The sequence below is a fragment of the Amphiura filiformis genome, chromosome 8 (genome assembly GCF_039555335.1).
Source record: "Amphiura filiformis chromosome 8, Afil_fr2py, whole genome shotgun sequence".
Classification (NCBI taxonomy): Eukaryota; Metazoa; Echinodermata; class Ophiuroidea; order Amphilepidida; family Amphiuridae; genus Amphiura; species Amphiura filiformis.
Window position 1 is genome coordinate 13790890 of NC_092635.1, and position 27811 is coordinate 13818700.

The 27811-nt window shown below is 38.7% G+C and overlaps 2 protein-coding genes across 3 annotated transcripts; both read left to right on the forward strand.

Annotated features, from left to right (window-relative positions):
* The first annotated feature begins 2083 nt into the window (after positions 1-2083).
* On the forward strand, positions 2084-10396 carry LOC140159423 (solute carrier organic anion transporter family member 4A1-like). Its single transcript, XM_072182897.1, has 10 exons — positions 2084-2819; positions 3451-3553; positions 4336-4457; positions 4774-5031; positions 5846-6041; positions 6740-6946; positions 7744-7750; positions 7948-8129; positions 9109-9173; positions 9879-10396. Exons 1-10 carry the CDS (start codon positions 2084-2086, stop codon positions 10127-10129), a joined length of 2127 nt encoding a protein of 708 aa, XP_072038998.1. The 3' UTR covers positions 10130-10396.
* A 6361-nt stretch (positions 10397-16757) lies between these two features.
* On the forward strand, positions 16758-27646 carry LOC140158654 (sulfotransferase 1C2-like). Of its 2 annotated transcripts, none has more exons than XM_072181825.1 (8): positions 16758-16867; positions 22062-22109; positions 22321-22497; positions 23662-23789; positions 23986-24229; positions 25133-25227; positions 25909-26110; positions 26884-27646. In XM_072181825.1, the coding sequence occupies exons 2-8, from the start codon at positions 22094-22096 to the stop codon at positions 26991-26993; spliced, it is 972 nt and encodes a 323-aa protein (XP_072037926.1). In that variant the 5' UTR covers positions 16758-16867; positions 22062-22093; the 3' UTR covers positions 26994-27646. The 2 variants fall into 2 exon arrangements, with proteins under 2 accessions (XP_072037926.1, XP_072037927.1); XM_072181826.1 differs by lacking the exon at positions 16758-16867 and adding an exon at positions 20582-20875.
* Positions 27647-27811: the final 165 nt, after the last annotated feature.

Sequence of the window (27811 nt, forward strand, 5' to 3'; positions counted from 1 at the left end):
TTAATAAGTCCAAAAATATTTTATGAAATGTAAAAAGGTAAGAAGGTATGCATAGCCCGGGTGCATAACCCTATTTGTTTTACACATGTGGACCAATTTATAGCGTCACACGTCATTGCGTTCAGTCACAACTGATACAGTTAATCATTGTTAATTGTGTAAGAAAAGAGGCAGTTTTAAAAATTGCACCTGAGTCCATAGCAGTCAGGTTTTCTTCCCGGTTTTCTTTAACAAACACATGAATAGACCTGGCCTACTGTATTGTTTGAGGGCTGACTCCTATGGACTCAGATGCAACTTTTTAACACTGTTTAAAACGGTCTCTTTGTTTACATAATGAACCATTGTGACTAAGCGCAATGACATGTACGCTATAATTTGGTCCATATGTGTAAAACAAATAAGGCTACCCGTGCATTTTTACACATTTGCATTTGGTCAAATATTTTTCGATTTATTTTAAAAAGCATTTAGGGGGAACTTGTAAGTTGTGGACCCTATATCAAATAGATGTATACGATGTGGTTTGGCTATCTGTAACGAATGGATGAAGACCGCACCCCAAGAGGCTCTATCTATGGAAGCCAACTCATGGGAAACGTAAACCTGGTCGTCCAAAGACATTATGGAGAGACATCTCACGGCTGGACCTAGGGTGGACTGTAAAGGAGGCTGAGGTTGCAGCTCTGGACCGTATGACTTGGAAGCATCTCTTGAGCCAGCAAAAGGTGCAGAAATGCATGAAGCTGACTGGTAGGTAGGTAGGTAGGTAGGTAGGTAGGTAGGTAGGTATATGAGTAAGACAGGGATGCCTCTTGTCTCCAACTTCTTCAGCACATTCCTGGAGCACATTATGATGGAAACACTGCATTGGAAGGCTTTGAGGGCACAGTGGGACATGGATTAAGTGGGACATGGCCTAACTGGGACGGGACTAAGTGGGATTTGGACCAATTGGGATTGGCCTAAGTGGGATTGGACCAAGTGGGAATTGCCCGTTTGTTCTATGCAAGCCAGCGCTTCAGGGAACATTCGCGATTTGAAGCTGCGCCTTTTGAAACGCGCACTGACGTCACTGACACATATCAGGGTGAAAATGGTATAGTCATAATGCGCATTATAATGTGATTTATATCTGCTGCAGTCGCGTTATCAGCGTAGTCGTTTCGAGGAGACCTGGGCAGGGAGAATTTGTCCCGGTTGTAAGCCAAATAGATTTTTTTTAAAGCTTTAAATTTTAATATAGAGCTTTATATGGATATACAGATGAACATATCAATCCTGATTTTTTACCATAAAATGTTCTTATAACAGGCTTAGATTGTCATCAGTATATCACTTTAGAAATGTGAGGCACAACTTTGTCCAAAGGAGGCATCATGGTTTGCCGAGGCGCGAACTCGCAGCCTCGTGACTACGACAAGCCACCAGTTGCGGCCTCGACGTTGTTATTACCATCAGGCCAGCAACAACATAGAGACATGCAACTAAGTAATGCAAAATCATGCAGTATATTTAATGCTGTATCTTATCAGAAAGGCCCAGGGTTAAAGAGTTTAATTGCTTTGACAATCAGTATGATCAAAGATTGAATATAATCTATAACTACCTGGCGTTACTACTGATAGGCTACTAATTCATGCTATTGTTTACTTGTCATTACTTTAGAGGCTGTGAGAAACCGTCGTTTGGAAGGTAAGTCCTAATGTCCGAATGTTTCCTTAAATAAAATGATAGACTGACTTTGAAGATTTGCAATATCTGGTCCACTTATGCAGACAGTATGATATATAAAACTTTTGATTCGACGGTAACAGAAACGGGGACAATAATGTTCAGATTCAGGCATGACTTTCATTGTGTAGGTTGACAGGTTGATATCTTATTGTACTAAGATAAAAACAAGTGAATCATTATTATTCATCCTCATCCACTACCATATGCTACATGTAAAAATGCCCTCCCTTTTTGTACATAATACTTTTGGGTGTGTCTTATTTCCATCCAGATTAAGTATAGCTTTGGCGGAAATATAAGGCAACAAGTATACATTCAGGTATACATTCAACCATTTGAGTTCAAGATGGCGACAAATCCAGGATACGACGACAGCGCGAGCGAAAATGATGACAACGATAACACCAAGGTTCTTCCTAAGGAGAAGAAGGAAGTACGGATTGAAATGACAGAAGCCCAAAAGCAGAAAGCTAAAGAGGCATCTGCACAACAGAAAGCTAAGGAAGCCGAAGCCGCCGAAGATGATGATAACCCTCAATGTGGTTGGTTTTCTTGGAGACCGCGTTTCGCGCAGTTCTTTAATGGACCAAAAGGGTATCTATTCTTTGTGTGTATGTTCGTTCTAGCGCAAGGAATAACCGTCAATGGATTCGTGTTCGTGTCCATTACAACATTAGAACGCAGATTTAACTTACCAAGTGTTAAAAGTGGCTGGATAGCTAGCACATATGATTTCTCAGTTATGTGCGTTATTGTCTTTGTGACTTATTTCGGCGAGAAAGGGCATAAACCGAAATTTCTCGCTCTTGGAGCGTTCATATTTTCTCTCGGAAGTCTTACATTCTCGTTGCCGCATTTTCTGACGGATCTTTACAATTACGAGGGTTCCGAGTTCGATACCTGTGATGCAAGTAGGAATGCGACGGACAATTGTTCAGGAGATGAAGAAGATTTGAGCAGATACTATGGGTTTTTCATCGCAGGTCAAGTACTGCATGGTCTCGGTGCGGCACCGTTGTATACTTTAGGAATAACTTATATGGATGAAAACGTGTCTCCTCATTTGACAGCCGTTTTCTTAGGTATGCTTTAATTATTTACACCTTAAAAATACCGAATTCCAGCAGTAGATTGTTATTTGAAATATCATTCCCCATGTATTGATAATGATAAATTAATATATGACAACATTAATTCAGATAATGTCCTAAATAAACTTGTTCGTGACTGTTGACTGTAATTTCAGCAACCCTATCATTAACCTGTGGAATTACAATGAACATTACAATCATAAGTTTGCTTAAGTCATGTGCTGTAGTATTAAATGGATATATACTAAAATTACAACTAGGCCTTACGTATCATTGCTTGTATAGGTCAAAGTCCAAAACAACCTTGAAACAATCTGCATTAATCTTCAGAATGATATAAGATTTAAAAGCTGGATTGTTTTCAGTTTTATTTATAGCAAAAATAAACAAAACAAGTGAACAATAAAGAACAATGGTGCAGTTAATCGTGCCAATGCAAACACACACCATACACATTTGCTATATTATTTTCATGTGCCTTGTAAGAAATGAAAATAAATAAATCTGATTTGATTTGAATTATCTAACTTTTGGTCTAACTACCTTTCTTATATTTTCAACCATCCATCCACAAATTAAATCTGCACATTTATGTAAGCAATTATACCGTTTTCTCCAATAGGAATTTTTCAAGCCATAGGAACTTTGGGCCCAGCACTCGGGTTTCTTATTGGTGGATTCTTTCTGGACATTTACACAGACTTTGCCAGTACTGATACTGATAGGTATGTCATTGACAATAATATTGTATAATGGATCCACGTTTTACACTCGGACCAAAGTATGGCTAGAATCCTTTGGGCGGACCATATACTGCTATACTGCATGTTGCATTTTAAATTGAAAGGGAGAACTTGAACTTGGTGACGTGCATGGTAACAAATCTTTTGTAGACAATGTAGACTTTCAACGGTCAAACTGGGTTTTTTTATGGCGAAATAATATGCTTTCTTTGCTCTTCCCGCGATTTTTTAAAAAAGTTGTCAGATGTGTTATGATTATTAGATACCACTACGCAATCTTTTCTCATGTCGAGCCCGCCGGACTACATCTCTTGGTAGTCTTCGCCTTGCTCTTGATGGGGGTAACATCGAAAGTGTACTGGAAATCAGAATTTATATTGTGACAACTCTGTCCATATTTGAGACGCGGAATTAAAGATTATAGTGAAGATATATCTTGTTATCAGCCTATTTCTCTTCGTGTGTTTAGCGAGCCGCCGTTCCCGGGGAACTTTGAGATCCGGCTATTACGGTCCCGGGATTACGGTATCTTTCACCAAATAACTTGCCGACAGACCTGGTAAGTTCCATTAACAACAAGTGGTGGAGAATCCGGGTACCTCTCAGATGATTTGCTCAACAATATGCATTATTATTATTACGGTACATAAAAAAACATCATTACGAAAACAAGAAGTATAAATGGTACGCTCAAGCGATCCACCTATCTGATAATCTAATCCAAAGATATGCAATATAACTATTACCCAAATGACTCTTTGCAGCCTACCAATCCAGTCTGATAGTCCATTATGGGTCGGCGCTTGGTGGATGGGCTTCCTCGTCAGCTGTGGACTAGGCTTACTAGTTGTTTTTCCTTTGAGTGGATTTACTAAACGATTACCAGGTAAAAACAGAACAAACAGTCCTGATACTTAACTTACAAGTTACTGTTTACACAGACTAGAACCGAACATTTCCCCATCTCATATAACTCTGAACCTGAACCACATGAAGCAATAGATTTGAGCTCTTATAATGGCTTTCATTATAAATTCACGCCCACGACAGTTTTGTACATTATATTTCACTTCTTCTGAAACAACATTAGACAATAAACTCAAAATAAAATGGCAGCTTTACGCCTGTATCCATTGCTGACAATGCTTCAATGTAACCCACTAAAGTGCGCTAATTTAACCCAATGCTTTCTTTGATTCTAGGTGCATTAGCAGTCCAAGAAGAACGAATCGAAGAAGCGCGAGCCGGTGCTGATTTCGAACCTCGCGCTGGATTAGGCGTCAATAGTTTGAAGGATTTCCCTCGAGCGGCATGGAATTTGTTCAAGAATCCAACCTACATGTTTATAGATTTGGCAATTGTGTGCGAGTGGTTCATCTTGGCTTTCATTTCTGTTTTTGGTCCGAAGTATTTGGAATCTATGTTTAATCTATCAGCTGGAAATGCAGCATTAGTGGCAGGTAATGATCTCATCACTGTACACAAGTTAGAGTATAACATACAGCTATATACGCGCAGTCGCCAAATAATGTGGGATTGATTTGTGACCATTGGGCATGATGGATAGGGCACCTCCCGTTGCTTTAAAAAAGCGCCCTACCTCATTGGTCAAAAGACAATTGCTCGCCATAAAGGTGTAATCGTGTAAATGATATCACTAGGCCCTACGTTACCTTCTCCCTTACAAAAACTTGTCAGTGTCTCTTGACAATTTGAACTGGGATTCCGGATCTGTCCCTCATGTGATCAATAGTGTAGTATATGACCTTATAGCTAAGCTGAGGTAATAAATGATATGACCTTGATTATTCCAATTTCCAACTTGCAAAAAGTGGCCTTCGTCTGCATGACGCTATATCAACCCAGTCTCCCTATTAAAATGATCTACAACTGGTCTTAAAATGATCATATCACTCATTTTAGTGCAGTGACAGCGCCATCTGTTGTAATTAAATTTATCGTATGTAAAACATTTTGAAGCTATATTTCAGTGAGACAACGTAATATAAAAATAAAAACACGTAATTTGATAAGTAAAATTCCTGAATGAAGGATTTTTATTTGAGAGAAACTTGACAAAGTGGTCTCGTGTGGGAGAAAAAGGAATAGGGAAAAAGAAAATAGAAAAAACGTTTGCCTTTGAGAAAGAAGTCACTTTCTACATCCCTGATGAGTAGGCTCTACATATTAAATGATTGATGATTTTACATCTGTGGTCTGTGGTCTTATGAACATGATGATTGGTATAAAATAATATATAAATTTCATTCACAGGTCTAATCGTCACTCCTGCGGGCGTCATTGGTAATCTTCTAGGTGGATATCTCGTAAAGCGATTGAATTTAACCGTTTCTGGAATGCTCAAATTTATCATATGCAGTTTATCAATAAGCCTTTTGATGATGGTCACTTTCTTACTAGCGTGTGATAATGTTGACTTTGCCGGAGTTACTGTAAAATACGAAAACACGTAAGTTCAAGTGTGCAAGTTTTAATTAGTAGCCTATATATTGACCAGGAAAATGGAAAGGACATGGAAAACAAGATCAATGCATTTGCAACATCTTGCTACATGGAAAACAAGATCAATGCATTTGCAACATCTTGCTACAGAGTCATGTTAAACATCAAGCGTGTGGATCGGATTCCAAACGAAACCATCTACAACCTGACCAACACCACTCCACTGGTTGCCAGAGTCAAGATTCATCAACTCAAATTTCTCGGCCATATACTGCGTCTTGAAGATGGCGAGCCTGTGAAAGAATATGCGCTTTATATTCCACCACATGGGAAGAGGAAACCGGGACGGCCGCGCACACTGTACTTACAGTATGTCCAGCACCTCCTGGGAGATACTGAAGGGATGCTGCAGCCAAACAAAATTGTTTCGCTTGCCCAAGATCGCATTAGTTGGAGAAAGCTTGTAGTCGCCTGCTCCGCAGCCGACTGATGATGATGATATTGACCAGGTCGTGGGTTCGAGCATATGCAGAAGCGTGTTGCTACCTGGCCAAATTAGACACATATGCTGAGCGAGATACTATAATAATTGCGATTGAATTCCTAGAAGCGAAACTGTAGACAGTAAGTTAGTATTATATTTAAAAATTAAACAATAACATGAATGATGTCTTATGATGTTTTCCTTTGTACTGCTTCTTACAGAACTACGAATTACCCTCAGGAAGAAGAATTTAATTTAAATGCCACGTGTAACATTGATTGTAAATGTGACAATATATTTGATCCAGTCTGCGGCTCAAACGACATCATGTATTACTCGTCTTGTTATGCTGGATGCACATTTGAAAACATAACTGAAGATGGAACAAAAGTGAGACTTTTACATCATGTCAATGAGTTGATTCAATTGTCATCATGATCATTATCATCGTCATCCAATCAGATCATCCGTGATCAAATCATCAAGTTGTTACGGTGACCACGATCAGACTACGATCTCCGATTCGACGACGGGTCACGAAATCCACACAAAAATACACTGTTTATTGTTACTCCAACGCACTATTCATCTCACCTCATCTCATGACATTGTCATACGTGAGTATAGTTGATATTACTTCTTTATTATCAATTTGACACTTTTTGAAATGAAAGGGCGGATCTGTGAGCCAATTAAAGGAGCCTGTTGTTCGAGCCCTGTTTTTGGCAAGATAGGACCTACTTTACAGTTTTTTGCCTCAAGGACTCTCATGCCAATGATCAAGGGATCATTGTTATGAACTAAATCGTCCAATCTGGTTGGGTACAATTTCATGTTAGACTCATTGATTCTCAATTCACACTTGATCATTACTAAAAGAAACGTGAGATTCTGAAGATCTTCAACGAATATGACAAATAGACCTACCCTTGCAACAATAAAGAGTTTTTAAAGTAAAAGGCCCTGAACAAAGCTAATCACATCAGCGGGACATAAAGGCCGATGAGAACGCGACAATCTGGCCTTTAAGTGATTCGCCAAGCACGGGTAGTGACCATGACCAAAAACCGGCTTTATAGCCTTTATTAACTTTAAATTAGTCCGATCTTTAGATCGACAATCGATGCTTGGTCGATTCTTATTATCTATAAAATCGATTAATTGACTGTTATTAATTGTGATAACAATAATATGAATTTGTTCATGTAATGATATTGGCCAATAGATTAACAGTAATTCTGATTAACTATAGTTGATAGTGCACTAATTACAAGCATCGAAGCAGCATCGACGGTCGATCCAAAGATCGAACAAATTATGACAACGTGACCCTCTATTAGCATAATATCACGGTTCATAGTTGTCGCCAAGTATTATAAAACCACAAAGAAGGCTCTCTCAATTCTCAATTTTCTTCTCTGCATTTCAGGGTTTCGGAAACTGCAAATGTATTTCCGAGGACATCAACGATCCCAGTCAAAAATTGGGTACAGCTCTTTTGGGCCGCTGCCAAGATTCCTGCGTTAACTTCGTACCATTCTTGGTAATATTATTCTTTGTTCTAGTGCTAGGATTCTTCGCTGTGGTACCATCTATTACTACAACATTACGGTAGGTAAACTGACTGCCATGATATGAATACTTTATTCTATAGTTATGGCAATTAGTTTTGAAGTCTTTTTGATCTCATCTTCTTTTAAGTTTGGTTCGCCTGCCTCCTAATGTTCGTAATAAATGTTGTTTTATATGTTACATTGAGACCAATAACTACAAAGCAAGTAATTGTTTCAGGTGTTTTAGTTAAACTGCTCCAGCGAGGCGAGGCCAGCGGTTTGGAGCAAAACCGTGCACAGAATGAGACTACAATGTACCACATTTTGCTTACACCATATAAAGAAATCATATCTCAGGCCTAAAATATTACTGAAAAAGCTGGTCTCGTGTTCCTTAAGTTTCTCCTCACAGTTATGTATACTAGACCATGAGACCGCATTGAGGGTAGACTTTCGGTGCCCTGGCAATAACTCCGCTGGATGCCATTGAAGTTTGCCCACAAATTTGGTTAAAATGTATAGTTTGACCTATCTGGGATGTTCCGTTCTTGAGTTATTCCAAAAAGGTCAAAAGTAATTTTTTAGCTCCACGGGGGGTCAAAACGTAAACATTTTCACTCGCTTTTATTGCAATTAGCCACTTTATACAACAGCGCCATCTGGTTCAACGGTGAAGGACAGAAAATATAGCAAAAACCAGACTGGCAGTCAAAAATAAATCGGACCAACGGATCTCTGACAAAGATGAATCCACGATAGATCCAGACGGGAAAGCTCAGATTTGGAACAGAATATCCTATGGGAAGTGTCCAACCAAGATATTATACTTCCAACATAGACCTCTTTTCAGAGCCACCATTTCCTCATAGGGAGGTTTTATGAGAACATACTTTTAAATGAACCACTGAATTAAAACAATTACAAGCTCAATATCCACCGGTCGTAATCATCTTCATGCAAGTATTGATATCATTTACTATTTTGAGATCTTAACCCCTATTCTTACACTCTTATTCACGATCCGGTTTTTTTTCCAGATGCATTGACTACGATCAGCGATCTTTTGGAATGGGGTTTCAGTCTTTGTTTGCAAGGGGTTTAGGTAAATGTATACTTGTTTATGTTCATAGTTTACTTTGCCGACACACCTCGTAAGTTCCATTCACAACAGGTGGTGGAGAATTTGGGTATCGATCCCGGTACCTCTCAGATGTTTTGCTCAGAAACTATGGTATAATAAATGCACTTTTCTATAAGGCCAAACAAATGTTTGATTGCCCTCCAGTTGGGATTTTTGGGGTGGGTCGGTCGGTCGGATTTTTTTTAAATCACTACTTCACGTCAGACCTCAAGATACACCATGGATTCAATTAGAACGTCAGCATATACTTACAGGCTCGAGACACAGTTTATTGGAAATATTGATGCAGGAATGGACAGTTATAAATGTTATAATGGATTTACAGTAACAATTGTCTTCTTACGAAAATGTTGTTGGTCAAATTTTAGCTTTGAAATGAAATTTACACACAGAAACACAAGTTTAAAAAAACAAACATTAAAATTATAAACTATAAAGGGCCGGTCCTGATTTTGACTACTTTTGGGTCGGTCGGTGGAGGCAAAGCCTAAGGCACAATTGCCTAGTATAAGATGTTGTCAAACAATGGTTTCGCAACATCAAAGAACCTAGTTTCTAGCTCAAAACAGAACCGCTTGGAAGAGAGGAAAGCGATAAAGAGATGCAGCCAGATGGTCAGTCACGTTAATCTACTTCACATTTTGTAAATTTTATTTTGAATTTCAGGTAGCGTTCCGGGACCGATAGCGGTAGGCGCAGCCATAGACAGAACTTGCCGAGTATGGGAATATGGTTGCAATGGCGCCCAAACGTGCTGGATGTACAGAAACCGTCAACTTTCCATCTATATGTTCGCCTTTGCGGCTTGTTTTCGATTGGGCGCCGTGTTATGTTACTCTGGTGCACTTTATTCCTACAAACCGGCAATAGATGATGAGAAAGACTTAGTCAGGGAGGAAGAAAATACGAAGATGTAGGCTAAATATCGTTTGTATGATGTATATAGACAAGTGTATAAAAATGCAAACGAGCTATACTGTATTCTGAGTGACTGTTTCCAGGTCAGCGTGCCCAGGATGTCACAAGTTATGGAGGTCAAGATGTTGACTTCCGACTGATACATATCCCTTCCCTATAAAATGAAGTCAATCGGGATAGAAAATTACGTAAAACTATTTAAATTAATATCATTCATTTTGTATATACTTTTATATTCCTGTGATCATGGTGTCAATAAATGAACATCTCGACAATAATAATCTACGAGTTTAATTCACTGTAGATTCACTTGACATGTTTGAAAGCGGTGTACTCGATCAACAGCCTCATCCCATTTTTATCAATACTGAGATTTTGATATCAGAAGAAATTCACATTTTTCTCATTATCGCCCGTGAAATGTTTCGTTTAGATGGAGTGAACAAAAACCGTGGTGACTTGTGGTAACCACACCGGAAGTGTATGTATTATTTGGGACATTATTATACACATTTTTGCTTCCATATCAAAATCGCTGGAGCAGTACAACCCAAAATGTACACATCAGACACTACGAGGAATGTCCTGATGATATTAAATAATTTTTATTTTTTTTGGGTTAAAATATGAATCTTCAATACGAAAGATCAAAATTTTCATATGATGCTAGGCTTTTCCTCCCAGCTATACATACACTGAAAGTACATCATGATGCAGTCATGTCTACAGTAGAATTCATCTCGACCTTTGCAGGACTTAAACCCCATTAAAAGCTATTAAACCAAGATAACACTCATTGAAGCAGCTCAACTGAATAAATCAGATCTTCTCTGGTTGTGCACAAGTGTCTGTTTCAATGTGCGACATCGCAATAAAGCTGGTATTTTAGCTTCAGTTGGTAAACCGATTATAAAGGAAATGAAAGGAAACAATGGTATGTGTAGCTTTGTTCACGAAATGAGACAAAGACCTGCTTTTGTTAACCAGCATTCTTCAAAATGAGCAACATAATGATTGTTGACTTAACACGGTTTGGAAATAATTTCTTCATATTTTTGGTGTTATCTGTCGTTTACATATCCTTCCTAAAACACAAAAGTGCGACCCTCTCCAAACATCTAAATTAGCTAAAAATTTAGGACATGTTACAAAACTATATTTTCTAGAACCTATTTAGAATAGTTAAAATGTAGCTTGTACCGTTTTTTTGTGGCATCCTTCAGAAGTGAGCGGTCCGATACCAATATTTTCGGTCAAATCTCCAATTAACACGGGGAGTTGGCTAGCTATGCCTTGCCCTCACTCATATTACAAAAGTGCGACTATTTCTGAACATCTAACCTAGCTGTAATGTTAGGTCATGTTAGAGAAATATATTTGCTAGAAGTTTGGAGAATAGCTAAAATATTGGCTGGTTATTTTTCACACAGTGATGTTAACTAGGCAAGTGCCCATTCTTCCAACGTACATCATTTTTAGAGGTCACGCGTCAATGGTTAGAGCACTGTGTATTGTGTATAGGAAAACGGACAGTAACTGCAGTATGTATCATTAGATTGATAAAGTTTACTTTCAGGACTGTTAAATGTCAATTTATAATAATTTGTCGTAAAATTTGTAATATCGCGAATTTCAAAAAATCTAAATTATTTGATATCAGAAGGACATTCCTCGTATTCAGCATGTGTGTCTGATGTGCTCTCAGGTCTCATAAAAATACTCCAAACGTTGCTATCCGAACCCAACCAACATACTTTTTCTAAACATCTCAAAAAAAGTAACTAACCCCCCCCCTTAAATAATGGCCATTATTCAAAAACGGGCTATTGTATTACAAATCTGCAAAATATGTTGAAAGCAGAATTTATTTTTACGCATTTTGACATCTCATTTGATACGATAGCCCAGAAAACAATCAAACACCGGTCAATTTAATGTAGTGAGGTCCAGATTTGAAAGTTGCACTTACAACAATACAAAAACACTCAGATATCATTACACACATTGCCATATTTAGTTCTAAACTCATGTGATTTAATTGTTTTTACAAATGTCTCTCGTAACTTGTTCACTTCCATATCAGTTAATATCGGGCGTGGCTTCCTTCTGCCTGAATAACTACTAACTGCCAAGCACCTCCGCCTCATACTGTTTACAATACGTCTGATGGTCTATTGCTGCCCATTCCCGTCTCAGAATTTGTTCCAGCCCAATCAAAGTTGTTGTTGGCTTTATCCTCTTGTCTACCCGGTACTTGTCAATGTCCCCACAAATGCTCCAACGGATTCAGGTCTATAGATTTGGCAGATCATAACATACGATTGAAGCCTTCTTGTTCCAGAAACTGTTTGGTTATCCAAGCCCTAGCTGTGTGGAGTTGCATTATCGTCCATCAAGGTGAAGTCTCTTGTAACCTTGGCATTTTGAAAATGAGATGTTACGAATATGACCAGCTTTTAAGCTGATCTAACTTAACCGTTGAAATGACAACTTGGCGGGACATTTAAAAATGTGTTAACCCTTCATGTCAACTACGGATTAAAGGAGTATTTCGTGATCCTAGCATCCTCTATTTATGTCATTTTTCATTAGATATCCACGAAAAAAACCTATTCCCAAAATTTCAGTTGATTCAGATTTTGCGTCCGCGAGTTATGCATGATTATTATGTGTATTACACTGCTCCATAGACAATGCGTTGTAATTTTGTTCTGGTGCACCAGAACAAAATTCAAATTTCACGATATCTTTGCTATAAACGAATTAATCTGCAAGAAATATTTTGTACATAAACATTATGTAGCCAGAGGTTTCCAGTGATATAAGAATCTCTACTTTTTTTGAGAAAAGTGGGGGGATGAGGCTGTAGATCACGAAATGCCCTTTTAAGTGAATATTGACCAATGATAAGAATAATGACAATTGATATTGATTTTCTCGACATTTTGACCCCCAAATGCATGAAACAAAACGAACATTCCTATGAAAACCGAGCAGATTTCCTTCCATTATACTGAATACATATCAATAGACTTTCATCTTGGGTTGCATTGATTTAAATGTACGCTGCGACGTCAATATTTAGACAATTGCTACAAATGAGGTGTCAAAATGGGCAGAAATGAATCCGGCTTCCAACGCATTTGATAGATTTGTAATACAATCGCCCGTTTTGGAATAATGGCCATTATTTAAGGGGGGTTAGTTAACTTTTTTTGAAATGTTTATTATTAGGAGTTATCTTATATATGGGCGAGTTATGTTCAGACCACTGAGGGGCAAAAATAGTGTACAATACCAAATGTTTTCGTGCTCCGCGCGCACATCGTCCCGATAAAGCCTTTTTTGAAGCTCAAAGACATAGAGCCTTTATGTATTGTATGATGCAACTGTAATTTTTTTCGTCTGTGCCCCCGAAATTTGATTTTGCCTCCCCCCGACCAAAAAAGTCCAATGCTGCTGCCTTGTTGGTCTTCATGGGTGCTGTTGCTTCAACTACTTCTTCACGAGTTGGGGGCTCAGTGATAATAGGAAGATCTTCAACAGTTGGTGCAAGAAGTTCTGAAGCTGCTTTGCCACTGTCGTTGTTAAGGAGTGAGCTAAAATATTCCTTCCATTCCTTGGAAGTTTATAAGAGCTGTCTCTGTGCTGTGATACTGTTTATAAGTGGATTGCAATGGTTCATGAAGATGATGTTTTGGCATATACTCATTGAGCTCTTTGGCAACGACACGTTCAAGCACCTTGGAGATAAAAGTCAGGTTCCCAGCAAACACAAAACGTTTTCGACATCATTCGCAAAAGGTTAAAAAAGGTTGTAAGAAAACGTTTAAATGTCGGTTTATATAAAGGATAAAAAGGATTTACTGGAGATTTATTCCACGTCTTTCTCATCCAGGTTACATCAAGAAGTTTTGTAATTTCATCTCTCCATCTAACTTTCTGTCTTCCTGGGGGCTTAGTACCATTTCTAAGTATTCATTCTGTAACCAGTTTGGTCCATCGTCCATCTAATGTTCTAGCTAGGTGACAAGCCCAAGGCCACTTCTTTTGTTTCACTGTCTGGATGACATCGGTGACCTGTGTCCCCGGGCCTGTGGCATGCTTCTGATCCACTCATTTGTTTTTCTGTCTCTTTGTGTGATCCCTAGCATGCTCCTGTCCATATTGTGTTGAGCCACTCTCAACTTCTGCTCCATTCTCTGAGTCATGGCCCAAGTTTCTGAGCCACATGATGTCATGGCTGGGAGGACACACTGGTTGTAGACTTTCTTTATAAGACATAATGGCATATTGCTCTGCATCACCTCATTCAAGTTTCCAAAAGCACCCATCCTGCTCTTACTCTTCTTCTAACTTCGTCAAAGTGGTTGTAGCTCATTTTGACAACTTGACCCAAGTACACATATTTTTCTACTTCTTCTAGTGCTGTTTGGTGAATGTAGATTTGCTTCTTGATGATAAATCTGTTGAACATACGTTTGGTCTTGCTCTTGTTGATCTTCAGCCCCACTTGGTTACTTCCATTGTTGAGGGCTTGCAGCATAGACTCCAGATCATCAGGGTTTTCTGCAAAGATTATGATAACATCTGCAAATCTTAGGTGGCTTATCCTCTCCCCATTGATGTTGATCCCTTTCTTTTCCCAGTCATGCTTTTGTATGATGGCTTCCAGAGCTGCGTTGAAAGGTTTTGGTGACATGTTATCTCCCTGTCGACCCCCCCCCGGTGAATGTTGATTTTGTTGCTTGCTCTCAGAGTGTAGCCGGATGGTAGCTGTTCTTTTGCTGTATATGTCCCCTGATCAACCCTGATATTCCCTGATCAACCAGTGCCTGTAATGCAGCTGGAATTTCAATGCTGTCGAAAGCCTTTTCATAGTCTATGAAAACCAAACACAATGGTTGTTGATATTCATTTGCTTTCTATGATCTGGTTAACTACATGTAGGTGATCTGTAGTAGGGAATCCTCTTCTAAATCTGGCTTGTTCTCGGCCTGGTTGAAGTCCAAGGTATTGGTGCTGATTTCGGTGAAAAGCTTATAAACATTGGATAGAAGACTGGTTGGACGAAAGTTTCCAAGATCTGCGATGTTGCCTTTCGTATGAAGAATGATGATAATGGCATTACTCCAATTGTCTGGTATTTTGCCTTCTCGGATACACGGTGTGAAGAGATAATTACAGCTTCACCTCCCTCCTTCAACACATCAGTCAGTATATCCTCCTCTCATGGTGCCTTTCCTTTCTTCATATCCTTAAGGGCAGATCTTACTTCATCTGCGTTGATGGGTGGTATATTGGGATCGCTGGATGAGACTAAATGTGAGCCTTCTACTGGGATATTGCTGCTGTAGAGTTCCTGATAAAATGTTCAACTCTGGATACAACCATCCCGAACTGTTATTACTTCCCTTTCCTCATCTTGCAGGGCAATCATCTGTGATCTCCCAAGTGTTAAGGCTTGTTTTGTCTTCTTGTAGCTTCTGCCTGCTTCCAATGTTTGCTGCATCTTTTTGACATTGTGTTCTCTTAGTTCTGCCTTCATTTGTTTCCAGATGGTTTTACATACTTCGGAGTACTAGTACTCTATTTTCTGTATATTGGTTTGCCGTTTCATTTCCCTCCTCTTCGTGAGAGGCTCTAGAGTGGTTTCTGAGTTTGTCTTCCTTCTTGTTTACTTCCTTTCCAGCTACTTCCCTGGCATAGCTATTGGTTGTTTCTACTATGGCTTTGGATTTTTCAGTAAGATCACACTCCTTCATTGTATCTTCCAATGCATCAAACTTGTTCTGTAGGGCTAACTGGAACTCTAGTGAATGTTGGTGTAGCTTGTCTAGGTTCAAATGGGCTGTCTTCTTGCGCATTAGCTTGGCTCTTCCAGTTTCATGATAATGTGGAATAAAGAATAAAAAATTAAAATCATGACGGAAATCGTACTCGCCGGCGGGACTTGTCGTAACTCGCCGGTGGGACTTGCTGTAAAAATCGTAACTCGCCGGCGGGACTTACCGTAAAATCGTAACTCACTAGCGGGACTTGCCGCAAGAATCTTAACTCGCCGGCGGGACTTGCCGTATTCTCAGCAGGGGTTACTCTTTAATCTCTGCAGGTGCTAACTCTCCATTCTAACTCGCCCATTTTTAACTCGCCGTTTACCTGTCCCCTGACAAATGTTCTACACGCATTGAAGGTACGGTATGCGAGAAAGCAATAAAATAAAACAATAATACGTGAAAATATGATTTGACAACTTCGACCTGCTTTAATATCATGAATATCATAGTAAGGGTAAATGTAATAAAGTAGCCCAAAAGAACGGTCGGGTCTGAGAAATTATTACACGAAAGTATATGATCAACCCGGGGATAGAGTCAATACGAAATGAGTCAAAATCAATGAATGCTCCTTTAAAAGTAATAAAATATCAATATATTCGCTATCTCTCCTGGTTAGCATAATTTAAGAATCACCACAATTCGATGCATAGCCTACACGTAGAAACGCTCTGCATTCATGTGTGAATTTCTATAGCTAAACTTTGTATAACTCTGCACTGTCGACCTTGTTGAATTGAATTAGTATTTTATTGAAATACCCTAGAAAATTGAACAATGCATCGAATCACAGTAATTTTGCTATGTGCCCGGCTATGTGCAACTGGCCTACTGCTATTCGAGGAGATTAGCCCTAGCTTGTTTATATGTTGAAACGTTATTGAGCAGGAACCCGAACAGGTAAGAGAACCATCATAGGGTACCATCAAAACAACCTTTGGGGATAGTTAAATATGAAAATATTGAATAATGGTGCTACCAATATGTAATTGTTTTATATTATTCATATGACGCATTTGATTTTATTAAAGCTTTTTTATGTAATACACTCCTTTATAAATTCTGAACTTCGGTTTATGGTTGTAACGTGTCCCGCAATCCCGAGACCTGTGTTTGCTATACATTAAATTGGTAAAGTCATGAACCAATGTATTTTTACAACTTCCCTAATATTGCATTATAATACGCGATCGTCGTTTTTCCTGTTCAATATTATTGTTGTACGATAATGATAGCGCACAGGATGCAATTCTTCATAATTTTTTAGCCTTACAATTTCGCCAAACTGCCTAATTTATAATAGATTAGTTTCAAAAGCACTGAAAGTGCCTTTCGGACTAATTCACCACCAACTTCACCTATTTGGTTGCTGTTTAACATAACACCCGCAGATCCTATATGATTTGTCTGTCTGATATTGGGTCACTCATACCATTACAAAGGAGTAGTTCCCAAGTAATTATTAATCAATTAATTTGTGAACACTAGCATGTATTCAGTGTTCAAAGGATGACTGTCCTTTATGGAGAATATATATTGTCAACAGTCGAGTGTTTGTTGAATTAGTTGCAAGTGCTTCTATGTTAAAGGACCATTGAAAGAATATCCGATTTAACAATTTTAAACTGGATTCTCTTTTGTTGTTGTTAAAAAATTGCACCTGCTTCCCAATTGTAATTATAAATTTCAGTCTCAACAATCGCTCAAATTAATCAGATACCAGAGAAATTTTGGTGAGCAATAATTGCTTACCTGTCCCGTCATAGAATCAAGTTTAATCAAAATGAACCGCAATTTGGTAGCCCAAATGGGTGACTTTTGAAGATTTTCCCCCGCGAATTTCGATAATTTCCTGTCCCATAAAACAGATGATTAAGATTCCTTTTTAGCAAATCAGGTGCAAGGTAAGGCTAAGCATTTGGATGTCTTGAAGGCCTACATTTACTGGGGCTGTGCAATAATTAGTTATGAACCCTGCTCAGACCCTAGGGGAGGGTTTACATCCCTGTCTCGATTTATGGCTTTGTAATCAACAACAAGAATAATGCTACTGGGTACCTAAGAGTCCTAAACAGTGTATTTTATTGATTCTAAATGATCTTATGTATTTATGTTCATTAACAAAATCATTGTAAAATCATACTTTACTTTGCATTAAAGATTCAGATTTTGTTAACTTAAACAAGCAGTGTGTTTTGTTGTGCATTCAGAGTTTGGGTAAAAGGTGTTCCTGGCCTTGATTTATTAACGTGTACCGACTCGTAACAAACTTCTCAAATGGGAGACATTTTTCGAACAATCGGCAAAATCGAGAACTTGATGTATCTATCTTTAGCTAACAATAGTCTTCACACATTCCTACTTTCATATGAGTTGGCCCCTCAAAGAAGTGCAAGTGTGTACCTTGTGTGTGGTATTTATATATTGATGCTCTTAGGATCATGATGATTGATTTATTCTGCTACTTTGATTTGAACAACAACTTCAATTTATCACTAATTTTGTTACTTCTTTTGAAATAACAAAGCCATTTGAACTACCATTTAGAACTAGATGATTCAATTTTCGAGGCTTCTTTTGGCTCCGACCCAAAGACCCCATTAAAATAGTTATATTCTAACCAAATGCCTCCTTCAGGGAAGTGAAATTCCATAGCCGTGGAGTGGCTGCTTCCTGGCTTCATCTGCAATCGACGTTTTTTTAAGGACGTGTACAGATGAAGCAAGTTGTTGTTTGCTGTATCAAGCCCAGGTAGACATATTATAATCCTGTTCCATCAATCTAACATTCTGCTGCACTGCCCTGACTTGGGACGGGCGGTTGTGGGTTGAGCGCTTTGTTCCCGGGAACCCTTCATCTCCAGTGCAGCAACTGTTGACATCAGGGAATCAAATTACAGTAATGGCTATTCCCTTCTTTCACCCCAGGAACTACCGTTGGCAATGGTTGGTATAAGGTGTTTAAACCAACGTGCCAAGCCATAACCCCTTAGTATACCAAGTAAACCCTTTGTCATGGATCTGCAGGGCAGGACTTGCACTGCTGGAACATCTTGATGTGTGCAAGTTCCATTAGAGGTTAGGCTGGTCACAGGATCCTGGTCCTTTGTAGGGAAGTAAAGCTTGGTCATTGATTCAGCTTCAGGTAAGTCGAGTGGTGGTATATACGGACAATTCCCCAGTCCCAGTTTCCAAAGTGTCTGCTGTTGTGTGCAAGCCATAGAGTGCTGTTGCAAGTCATATGTTGCTTTTAATGCTGTTCTCGCCACAGTATCCAGTTCCTTTTTGGTTTCTTTGTTTGTGAGGCCAAAGAACTTGAAGCAGGTTCGAAGTGTGTTCCACTGTTTCTTTCCTCTCTGTCTCTGCTCTATGTGACCATAGATGAACTGTGTCTCCTCGTCCATAGAGTATTTCATGATGTTGTACTTCACCAACTGCATACATTTGAAGCTGAAATGCGTTGTTAAAGCTTTCAGTTGGATACGCCCTTGTAATATCTCTTTCTGTAGAGAATAGAGGTGTTGGCGCATTTCGGCAGGCCTGCCCATCTCATGAGATAGCCTGTAGCCACAGCTTGAAGATTTTGGGCGAATGACACTGGGAAGCAGTAAATGATGAATTTCCAAGATATTCTGCTCACAATGTGGTTTTCATATATCCACATCTTAGCAATGCTGTTGACTTGGTCATTGTTTACTCTCTCTAGGGGAGTCTTCAGTTTGGACTCAACACCATATCGGACTTCTTTGTCGTTCAGATCCTTGACCGAGAAATCGCGTGGATGATTGGTGGATAAACGGGATGTCCTTCCCACTGATGTGAAGTTGTGGGTCATATGGTGCATAGGTTGCTGATGTCCTTCCATTTGTCATGTTTGTCCTGACAATGTTTGACTTCTTCATGGCCAGACTTATGCATTTAGTCGGCTTAGCTTCCATCGTTCTGGTCCACTTCAGGAAGGTTTCGACCAGGGTGAGAAGTTCTCTACATCCATCGACACTTCCAGCTATAATTGTCAGGTCATCTCCTGGATATGCTTTCTGGGACTGTTTGAAGTCTGTGTTCTTCAACTGGTATCCTTGATCTTGCATGGTCTTCAGTAAGTCCAATAGGAGGTTGAATATCATCAGAAAGAGCACCGCGGAGCGTGGTCATCCTTGGAATAAGCCAATTTGGCACATAAACCAATCTGAGGTCCATTTATGGGTTCTCACTATTACAAACAGCTTGTCATAGTAGTTAAAGATTAGCTCACGAGTGATGGGACGTTATACCATTCCAGTGCAAATTGGATCAGGTTATGAGCAACCGACCCATATGCATTAGCCTGATCCAGCCATGCTACAACAAATCTCACGAGCATTCTGTTTAGCATCAAGGAGGGTTTCCATCAGGGCTTGAGTGTGTTCAACGCAACCTGCTATACATGCTATACCTGGTAGAAATCCTTCTGGATGGCTTGGTCTATATAGCCATTTTTGTCATATAGGACAACAAGCAATTTGCAAGCACTTGGAAGAACATTTTTCCATTTGTCAAAGTTATGTTTCTAAACAGTTCTGGCCTTGAAGTATCATCCTCTTTTGGTATCAGAACTGCTTCTCCAAACTCTTCTGAGAATACCATGCAATACTGGAAGGACTTTTGGACATTTCTTGCATACCAGGTATGGGATATTCCAATGCTTCTGACAGTTCACTATCTAACTCATTCCATGCCATTTTCTCACCAGCTTTGGGTAGATTTAATCTTGGTTTAGATTCCATCTTGCCACAGACTTTCTTGATGTCCAGCTGGTCCTTCTTCTGATGTAGGAAGTAATCATCCTTCAGGTTGGCTCTGTGGTTATGTACCTATCCATTTCCTGATTGACTCGTCTTACAGCTTCTTACGGAGTGCAGGCTTAGAGGTATTGCTCGAAGTTACTTTCTCCTGCGCTAGGTTCAAATAGTCTGTCTCTCACCCAACATGCCCAATGACCGCATATTTGTACATTTTGCTCTCACCGTATGCCAAAATCATGCTCTCACCCAATGACCCCATATTTTTAAAAGTTTGCTCTCACTGAATGGCCCTTACTTCTTACTTTGAAAGTGCCAGTCCTACACCTATATCATATTGAAGTGTCCCCCTGTGAGTAAAAGGAAGGGATATCCCGGTTCTACTGCTTCCTACATACTTTATTATTTACTTGCTCATTCTCTGGACCACTTGAACATTTAGTATTTGGTCCAAGCAAACAAAATTAAATTCCGATAAAAAGTTGTTTTGCTGCCGTCATATTAAAAGCTTCCAACTCAACTGATAAGGTTTTTTCATAACCATAATAAATCATGTTCATCAACATTTTGTAAAAACTTTAGTTACGTATTTTCATTTACGATGTTTACGGGTATCATCGTCATTATTCGTTTGTACATGTATAATCATAGCAATTGTTACGTGGACTTCAGATTTTGGGACCTTGTACCACAAGGCCGTGTCAAAATGGGACCGATAACATGACAGTCCCTGGGAAATGATAAGTACCTTTTAAATTGTGTGTTCTGAATCTTGATAAGTAAATAGTACTCAATTAAGAGTAAATACTACTGGCGTGAATAAAATAAAACGGTAGCTATTCTAGGCCTAGGTGCATGAGCTATACATGATCATATGTCAGGGTACATTTTAGGTGATTGTTATTTTACTCTTTCCTACGCCTATCGATTGTATGTAGGCCCGTATATAGCTATTGCACTGAGCTATATATCCTGATTTTTCTGCTTTTCAACGAAATATTGAAAGACGGATTTTACCGTTGCTTTTTACCGAGTTCAGCACTGGTTAAACAAACATAACATAATACAGGAAATGCGGATGAATTGGCAGATTGGTTGGGTGCTATAAAACATTACAAGCAGCGCTGTAAGTTACCATAATAAATATATTTATGTTTAACATTTATAATGTTATCATACATTGTCATGATAGCATAATTATTTGCGCATCATTAATGGCAAATATTATGTAGAGGCACGTATGTAAATTGAGCTCATATTAAACTGGTAAAAGGTTTGATTTCAACACGAATTTTATCATTATTCATCTTTTAGGTTTTAAAATCAGAAGTGAAACGAAGATAACGATGGTAGACTGGCAAGGTAAGGTAGTTTTATCAATCAATCAATCAATCAATCCACAATCAATCAAACAATGAATCATCCAACCAATCAAACGATTTGATAAGGTAAAGTGTCAAAACTACTGACACGTATACAGCAAAGTGAATTAATTTAAAAACAAACAATCATGCAACTGAAACTTTCAAAGTTTCAATCTCAATATTCAATCATGATTTAATTGCACCTGCAGCTTTTGGTAAGCAGGTAACGGAGTTACCACAGATACAACCCACAGAAGATGAAGAGTTAACCTACACATATGAAGGAACACGATTATTGAAGGTGTCACCCGAAAGCACTATGAATGATATGAAGACATTCCAAGTTAGAGAAGATGATTTATATCTAATAAGTTACCCAAAAGCAGGTAAGCAAACTGAAAAAGATCTCATGCGTGATGACCAAATATAATTATGTAAGGATTCGTCAGACATTGTTAGATGGGACTCTTATTTCTTTATAGCTACATGCCTATTTACAAAGAATTATTCTTGGAAGACTTGCGTAAGGCAGCTCAGAATACAGAAAGTACTTTACGTTATGGAATGTGATAGCCAGGCGGTACCGTAGTCGTTCGTTAATTTGATGGCTCTAAAAAGAGCCGTTGCAATGACTGCTCTAGTCTGTGTAACTCAAAATCATTTCAATCAGTATAATAGCACAATGCTGAGGAGAGAAAATAGGGTCCATTCTTTTCATTTGCATTTATGTGGCATAATGTATGTGTAACATATTTTGTGTATGTTTTTAAACGAGCTGATGCGTTTCACCCACCCGAACAAAATATAATCGTTGATCATACTTTGCGTTTCAAGGAGAAATGCATTTTAACAATAAAACGACAGGATTAAGAAAACAAACTTCAACGCTACTAAAATTTGATGCACTCACCAAAGCGCTTTCAACTGGCGTCTTAATTGAGCGGTCCACCGCTCAGAGCGGATGTTATTGCTCTGGAGATTTGTTGTTGCTAGAGATGTTGAGATACCTCCGATGACGTCACAGGTGTAGATAGCGTCAAACAAGAAGATGTTGTGGCGCCCAACTTCGGGGTGGATGCATATGGGGTATCAAGAAAAGCAATCTGGTTTTGTTTACATTATCCCTTGCAAAGACTCCATTTGGAAAGCCCAAAGGCTCAGACCCTTTTGGAAAGTGTAAAGGAGTTGGAGAGAGAATCCAAGGACTTCCCTCGAAAGGTCTTGGAAGCAATTCATCTAGAACTCAAAAGACCCAGACTGAATCGTGACAAAGAATTCTCCAAGGGGTGCCACAACATGGGCATATCTTCTTGTTTGATGTCGCTGGATGTATCTCAACATCACTAGCAACAACAAATTTTCAAAGCAGTAACATCCGCTGAAGACGCCAGTTGAGCCGGTGAAAGCGCTCCGATGTGTGTAACAAAATTTAGTAGCGTAGAAGCGGGCGTAGAAGTGCATTCTATTTACATTTACCGCTACGTACATGACAGAATTGACGACTGTACATGTTGAAATGGACCCCTTTGTTCAAATAATTACTCTTACAGGTACTACTTGGATGCAAGAAATAATTTCTATGGTAGTACACGAAGGCAACGAAGAAGAAGTTAACAAGACACACGTGTTCTTTAGATTCCCATTCCTAGAGATGTCATGGGTATCACATTATTCACAGGTAGGCACCGGCTAGTTAATTGGTTAATAAAGACGAAATGACATAACAAACGACCCGGGGAATAGACTTAGGGCCTACATCAGATTACAAAAAGACCCGAATTGTCTTTGTCTGCGCGTTACAAATGTAAATCGAAGACTTGAAGTAAACTAATGTCTTCCAGGTACATGTTCATATGCTTCTATTTCTTTCGCAGGTAGATATGCTTCCGCCAACACATAAATTAATAGAACAAATGGATTCCCCGCGCATGATCAAAAGCCATCTACCCGGTGAACTTCTCCCGCCACAGATATACGAAAAGAAACCCAAGGTGGTTTACGTTGCTAGAAATCCTAAAGACTGTGCCGTATCATTTTATCACTTTCATAATCTGGATATGACTTTGCAATCTTATAAGACATGGGATGCTTTCTTCACGGAATTCTATGACGGTACAGGTAAGCAATGAACTCAAAGTTCAGCAGTACTGCTCTCCATATCTCTCTGTGGTATCTGGTCCTAGGGTCCTGGAGTGAGGGTAGCAGCCCGGGATCTCCACTTGAACTTCATTGTGGTAGATTTTATACGTCATTGTAAACCGTTTATACACCATTGTCAACTGATCATTGTCAATTCGTTTAAATACGCTCCTCTTCCTTCTACTTTGCTGTAAACAGTCTATAATATCGAATTGATTAATTCGAATTACACAATTCATCGAGTGGCCATGGGCAGCACCATTAGACATGTTACAAGACTACCAAGTGACAGGTGATGGACCGTACCCACACAATTGAATAGGCACTTTTTGATAATTTTCATCAAGGTTACTCAAAACTTACCTAGCTAATTTATTATACATCAGGGGTCTCTGCCTTTTTAATATGTTATGAAAAACTTAATTTTAAAAATATCTACCGACGGAAATAAAAATCCATCGACGGATAGTCTTGTTATGCTCTCACAAACTTAAAAAAAATCTGAAAAATCCAAAATTTTGGTCTAACATGCCCAAGGTTACTGCTGTCCCATTCAAAAGTACAGGAAGACCACCTACAGCGTTGAGGTCAACTTTCTAGACTTCCTGTCTACTGGCAGTAATGGCTACTACCCAGTGCTAACATCAACGAATGGTTTAATTCGAATTAATCAATTCGATATTATAGACTGGTAAAGGTTAAATAATCGACCACATTATTTCCAAATATAAAGCCTGACCCAACACCATTACAATATTATTCAAAATCTAACCAGAACAAATTTAAAAGAGCAATTTATTATTGATTATGTTACAGAGAACACAGTTTTAGCAGCCGCTCCATTTAGTTTGAGTACATTTTACTTTTTTCTTTCTTTTTCAGTTTACAATGGATCTTGGTTCAGCCACAACTTATTTTGGTGGAATAAACGCCACGAACCGAATGTCCTGTTCATGAAATACGAAGATATGAAAAAGGTAATATACGTAATACTAGACCAAATACAGCCTGTCTCAACTTAAATATTTTGCAAGTGGAAAGCGCCACCTTTGGCAATTAGAAAATACTATTGTGACATGATGCTTACATCAATGTCACGGGAGCAGTCCTTGCTTTCAAATACCGTTTGTTTCATTCATTTTGGTTTCGGCAATCCAGAGATCTGCGTCACTAAACACAAATGTATGAAAACCCTTTTGTGCCACTTTTTAGAAAATTGAAAAGAATGTTATCCAAATACCTGTGCCATGTGTACAGTAGAGTTAATAAAGGAACAACATTCATTTGTAGGAATTGTGGTAAAATTTCAAACTTATACGATATGCAATATTTCGTCGACATGCTTTTAATTTTACAACAGAGACAGGCAGTGTATACGGTATATTAGCGCACAAAGATCATACACAAGACATACTTTGTGATAAGAATATTTGTAACAAAGACTTTTCGAAACTTCAGGACTCTACTAAATTGGGTTTTAATATCTAGATACATCGTCAACTACAAAATATATTATATTATAATACAATATTAACATAAAATAATGTTGGTGCTTTGATTGAAATTGGAAGTAGTAAGTTTTCTTTGCACAAAACACTTATGTTGGGAATGATACCATTTGTTTAAAGCCAACCTATCTGTACACCCCTACTATACAGGATCTGAAAGGGGCTGTAAAACAAACTGCCAAATTTCTCGGTAAGCAGTTGACCGATGATGTGGTAGCTCGCATTGCTGACCATTGCACCTTTGCCAAAATGAAGAAAAACCTGAGCGCCAATCCTGACACGTTAGGATTTAATGAGGATGATTGTAAGAAAGAAGAAAAGAAGAAGGCCCAACCATCTTTCATGCGAAAAGGTAACTTGATTGGACGTCGTGTGCACTTTGCTTTTGCATCGGTTCCGTTGTGGTGTGAAACTTATAAACTTTAAAACCAGTTATTTTCTGTTATTCTTTTCATTTGTCGTATCTAACCCGTTTAATTATCCCGATATTATGATCTTTCAATGATCTTTTAATTATCAGTCCAAGAGAACGCCAAATATGGATCAGAAGTATTACATAATAATACCCTGCTATGACAAATAGCTGCACTAGGTTAATCGTATAATCTCCTTATGTGGTTAGCATGGCTGGGCCAGGAAATCCACAAGGTCAGCCAATGTATGTACATGTATTCGGTACATGTGCCATATCTTTTACAATGGGTGATAAATTTCTGGTTTGTTTTATTTCAAAACGCAACAGTCGATATTCTAAAGCTTGGTCCAAATCCAAGAGAAGAGCCAACTCTAGTAATTTATGTGGTTTCAAATTATATCGGCCGTTGCCTTTTTGATAGAAATGGTGTTTGTTGATGTGCACAGTTTCCCATTAGATCATAACATGCTGTTGTACATCCAAGGTCAAAGGTCTTTTAATCCATATTTGGCGTTGTTCTGGGACTGATTATAAGTGACAATTATCTGGCGTATGGGTAGCAGTAAGCGTTGGCGTATCCCGTAATCACAGTAATCACACCAATCTATTCAAATTCTTTTCCGTGATATCAGTGTTTGATTTGATGATTGAAATTAATAATCCGTTGTTCTTACTGAATAACTATTCTGCTATTGTTATTTTTCATGCAGGCAAAGTTGGCGACTGGAAGAACTATTTTTCGGTAGCTCAGAATGATCTTTTTGATAGGCGCTTTCAGGAGACGATGGCAGATACTGGGTTGGACTTTGATTTTAATTAGTGGCGACATAATTATCATGATAATTTAACATCCATTGCAGTGTAAATTTTACTTTGATAACCTGTTGTTAATAATACAGACTCTGTACAGACGTGTACAAGCAATGCACAAAGTCACGCATAAACTTTACTCGTTTTAACTATTATATTATCGACGCTCTTCCGAAGGGGATGAACGGTATATGTCCACACAAATAAACCCACCCCACCCACCCCTCCACATTGGGATTTTAATACCCCTCCAATATAATTATGTAGCTAATTTAATACATGAATAACATTGAACGCAAAGGAAATACCAGTAAAAATAAACAAACAACCAAACAAGCTTGTGACGGTAGCCACTCATACGTCAGCTCTCGTCAGCGCCAAAACCGTCAAATCACTTCTTCTAATTGTGGGACCATCCATCGCACGAGCACTCCTACACATCTAATCTTTAGCAAAAGAATATTAAGATCTATACTACAACAGGGCAAGACCGAGCATTCGAGGATGGGGGTTGCGCGGTGAGTTTGTGAAACCTAGCCTTTTCTTTAGAATTTCCTAATTTCACGTTAATTTGTGCTCAGATTCTGACGTCATATTAACGTTATCATGGTTATTGTGATATCATTTGTTTGGGGCTTTGGGTCTACATTAGCTGGATCCTTGTGGGGGTGGGGGTGTGTGGGGGTGTGGGGGTGTGTGTGTTTTGTGTGGGTTTTTTTGCTTTTGTTTTTGATATTTTTGCGGAATCAGTACAATGTAACGAGATTTTTAAAACTGCAGTTTCACATTCTTCAGGACTTTAGCTGTCTTCATGAAGTTTGATTACAA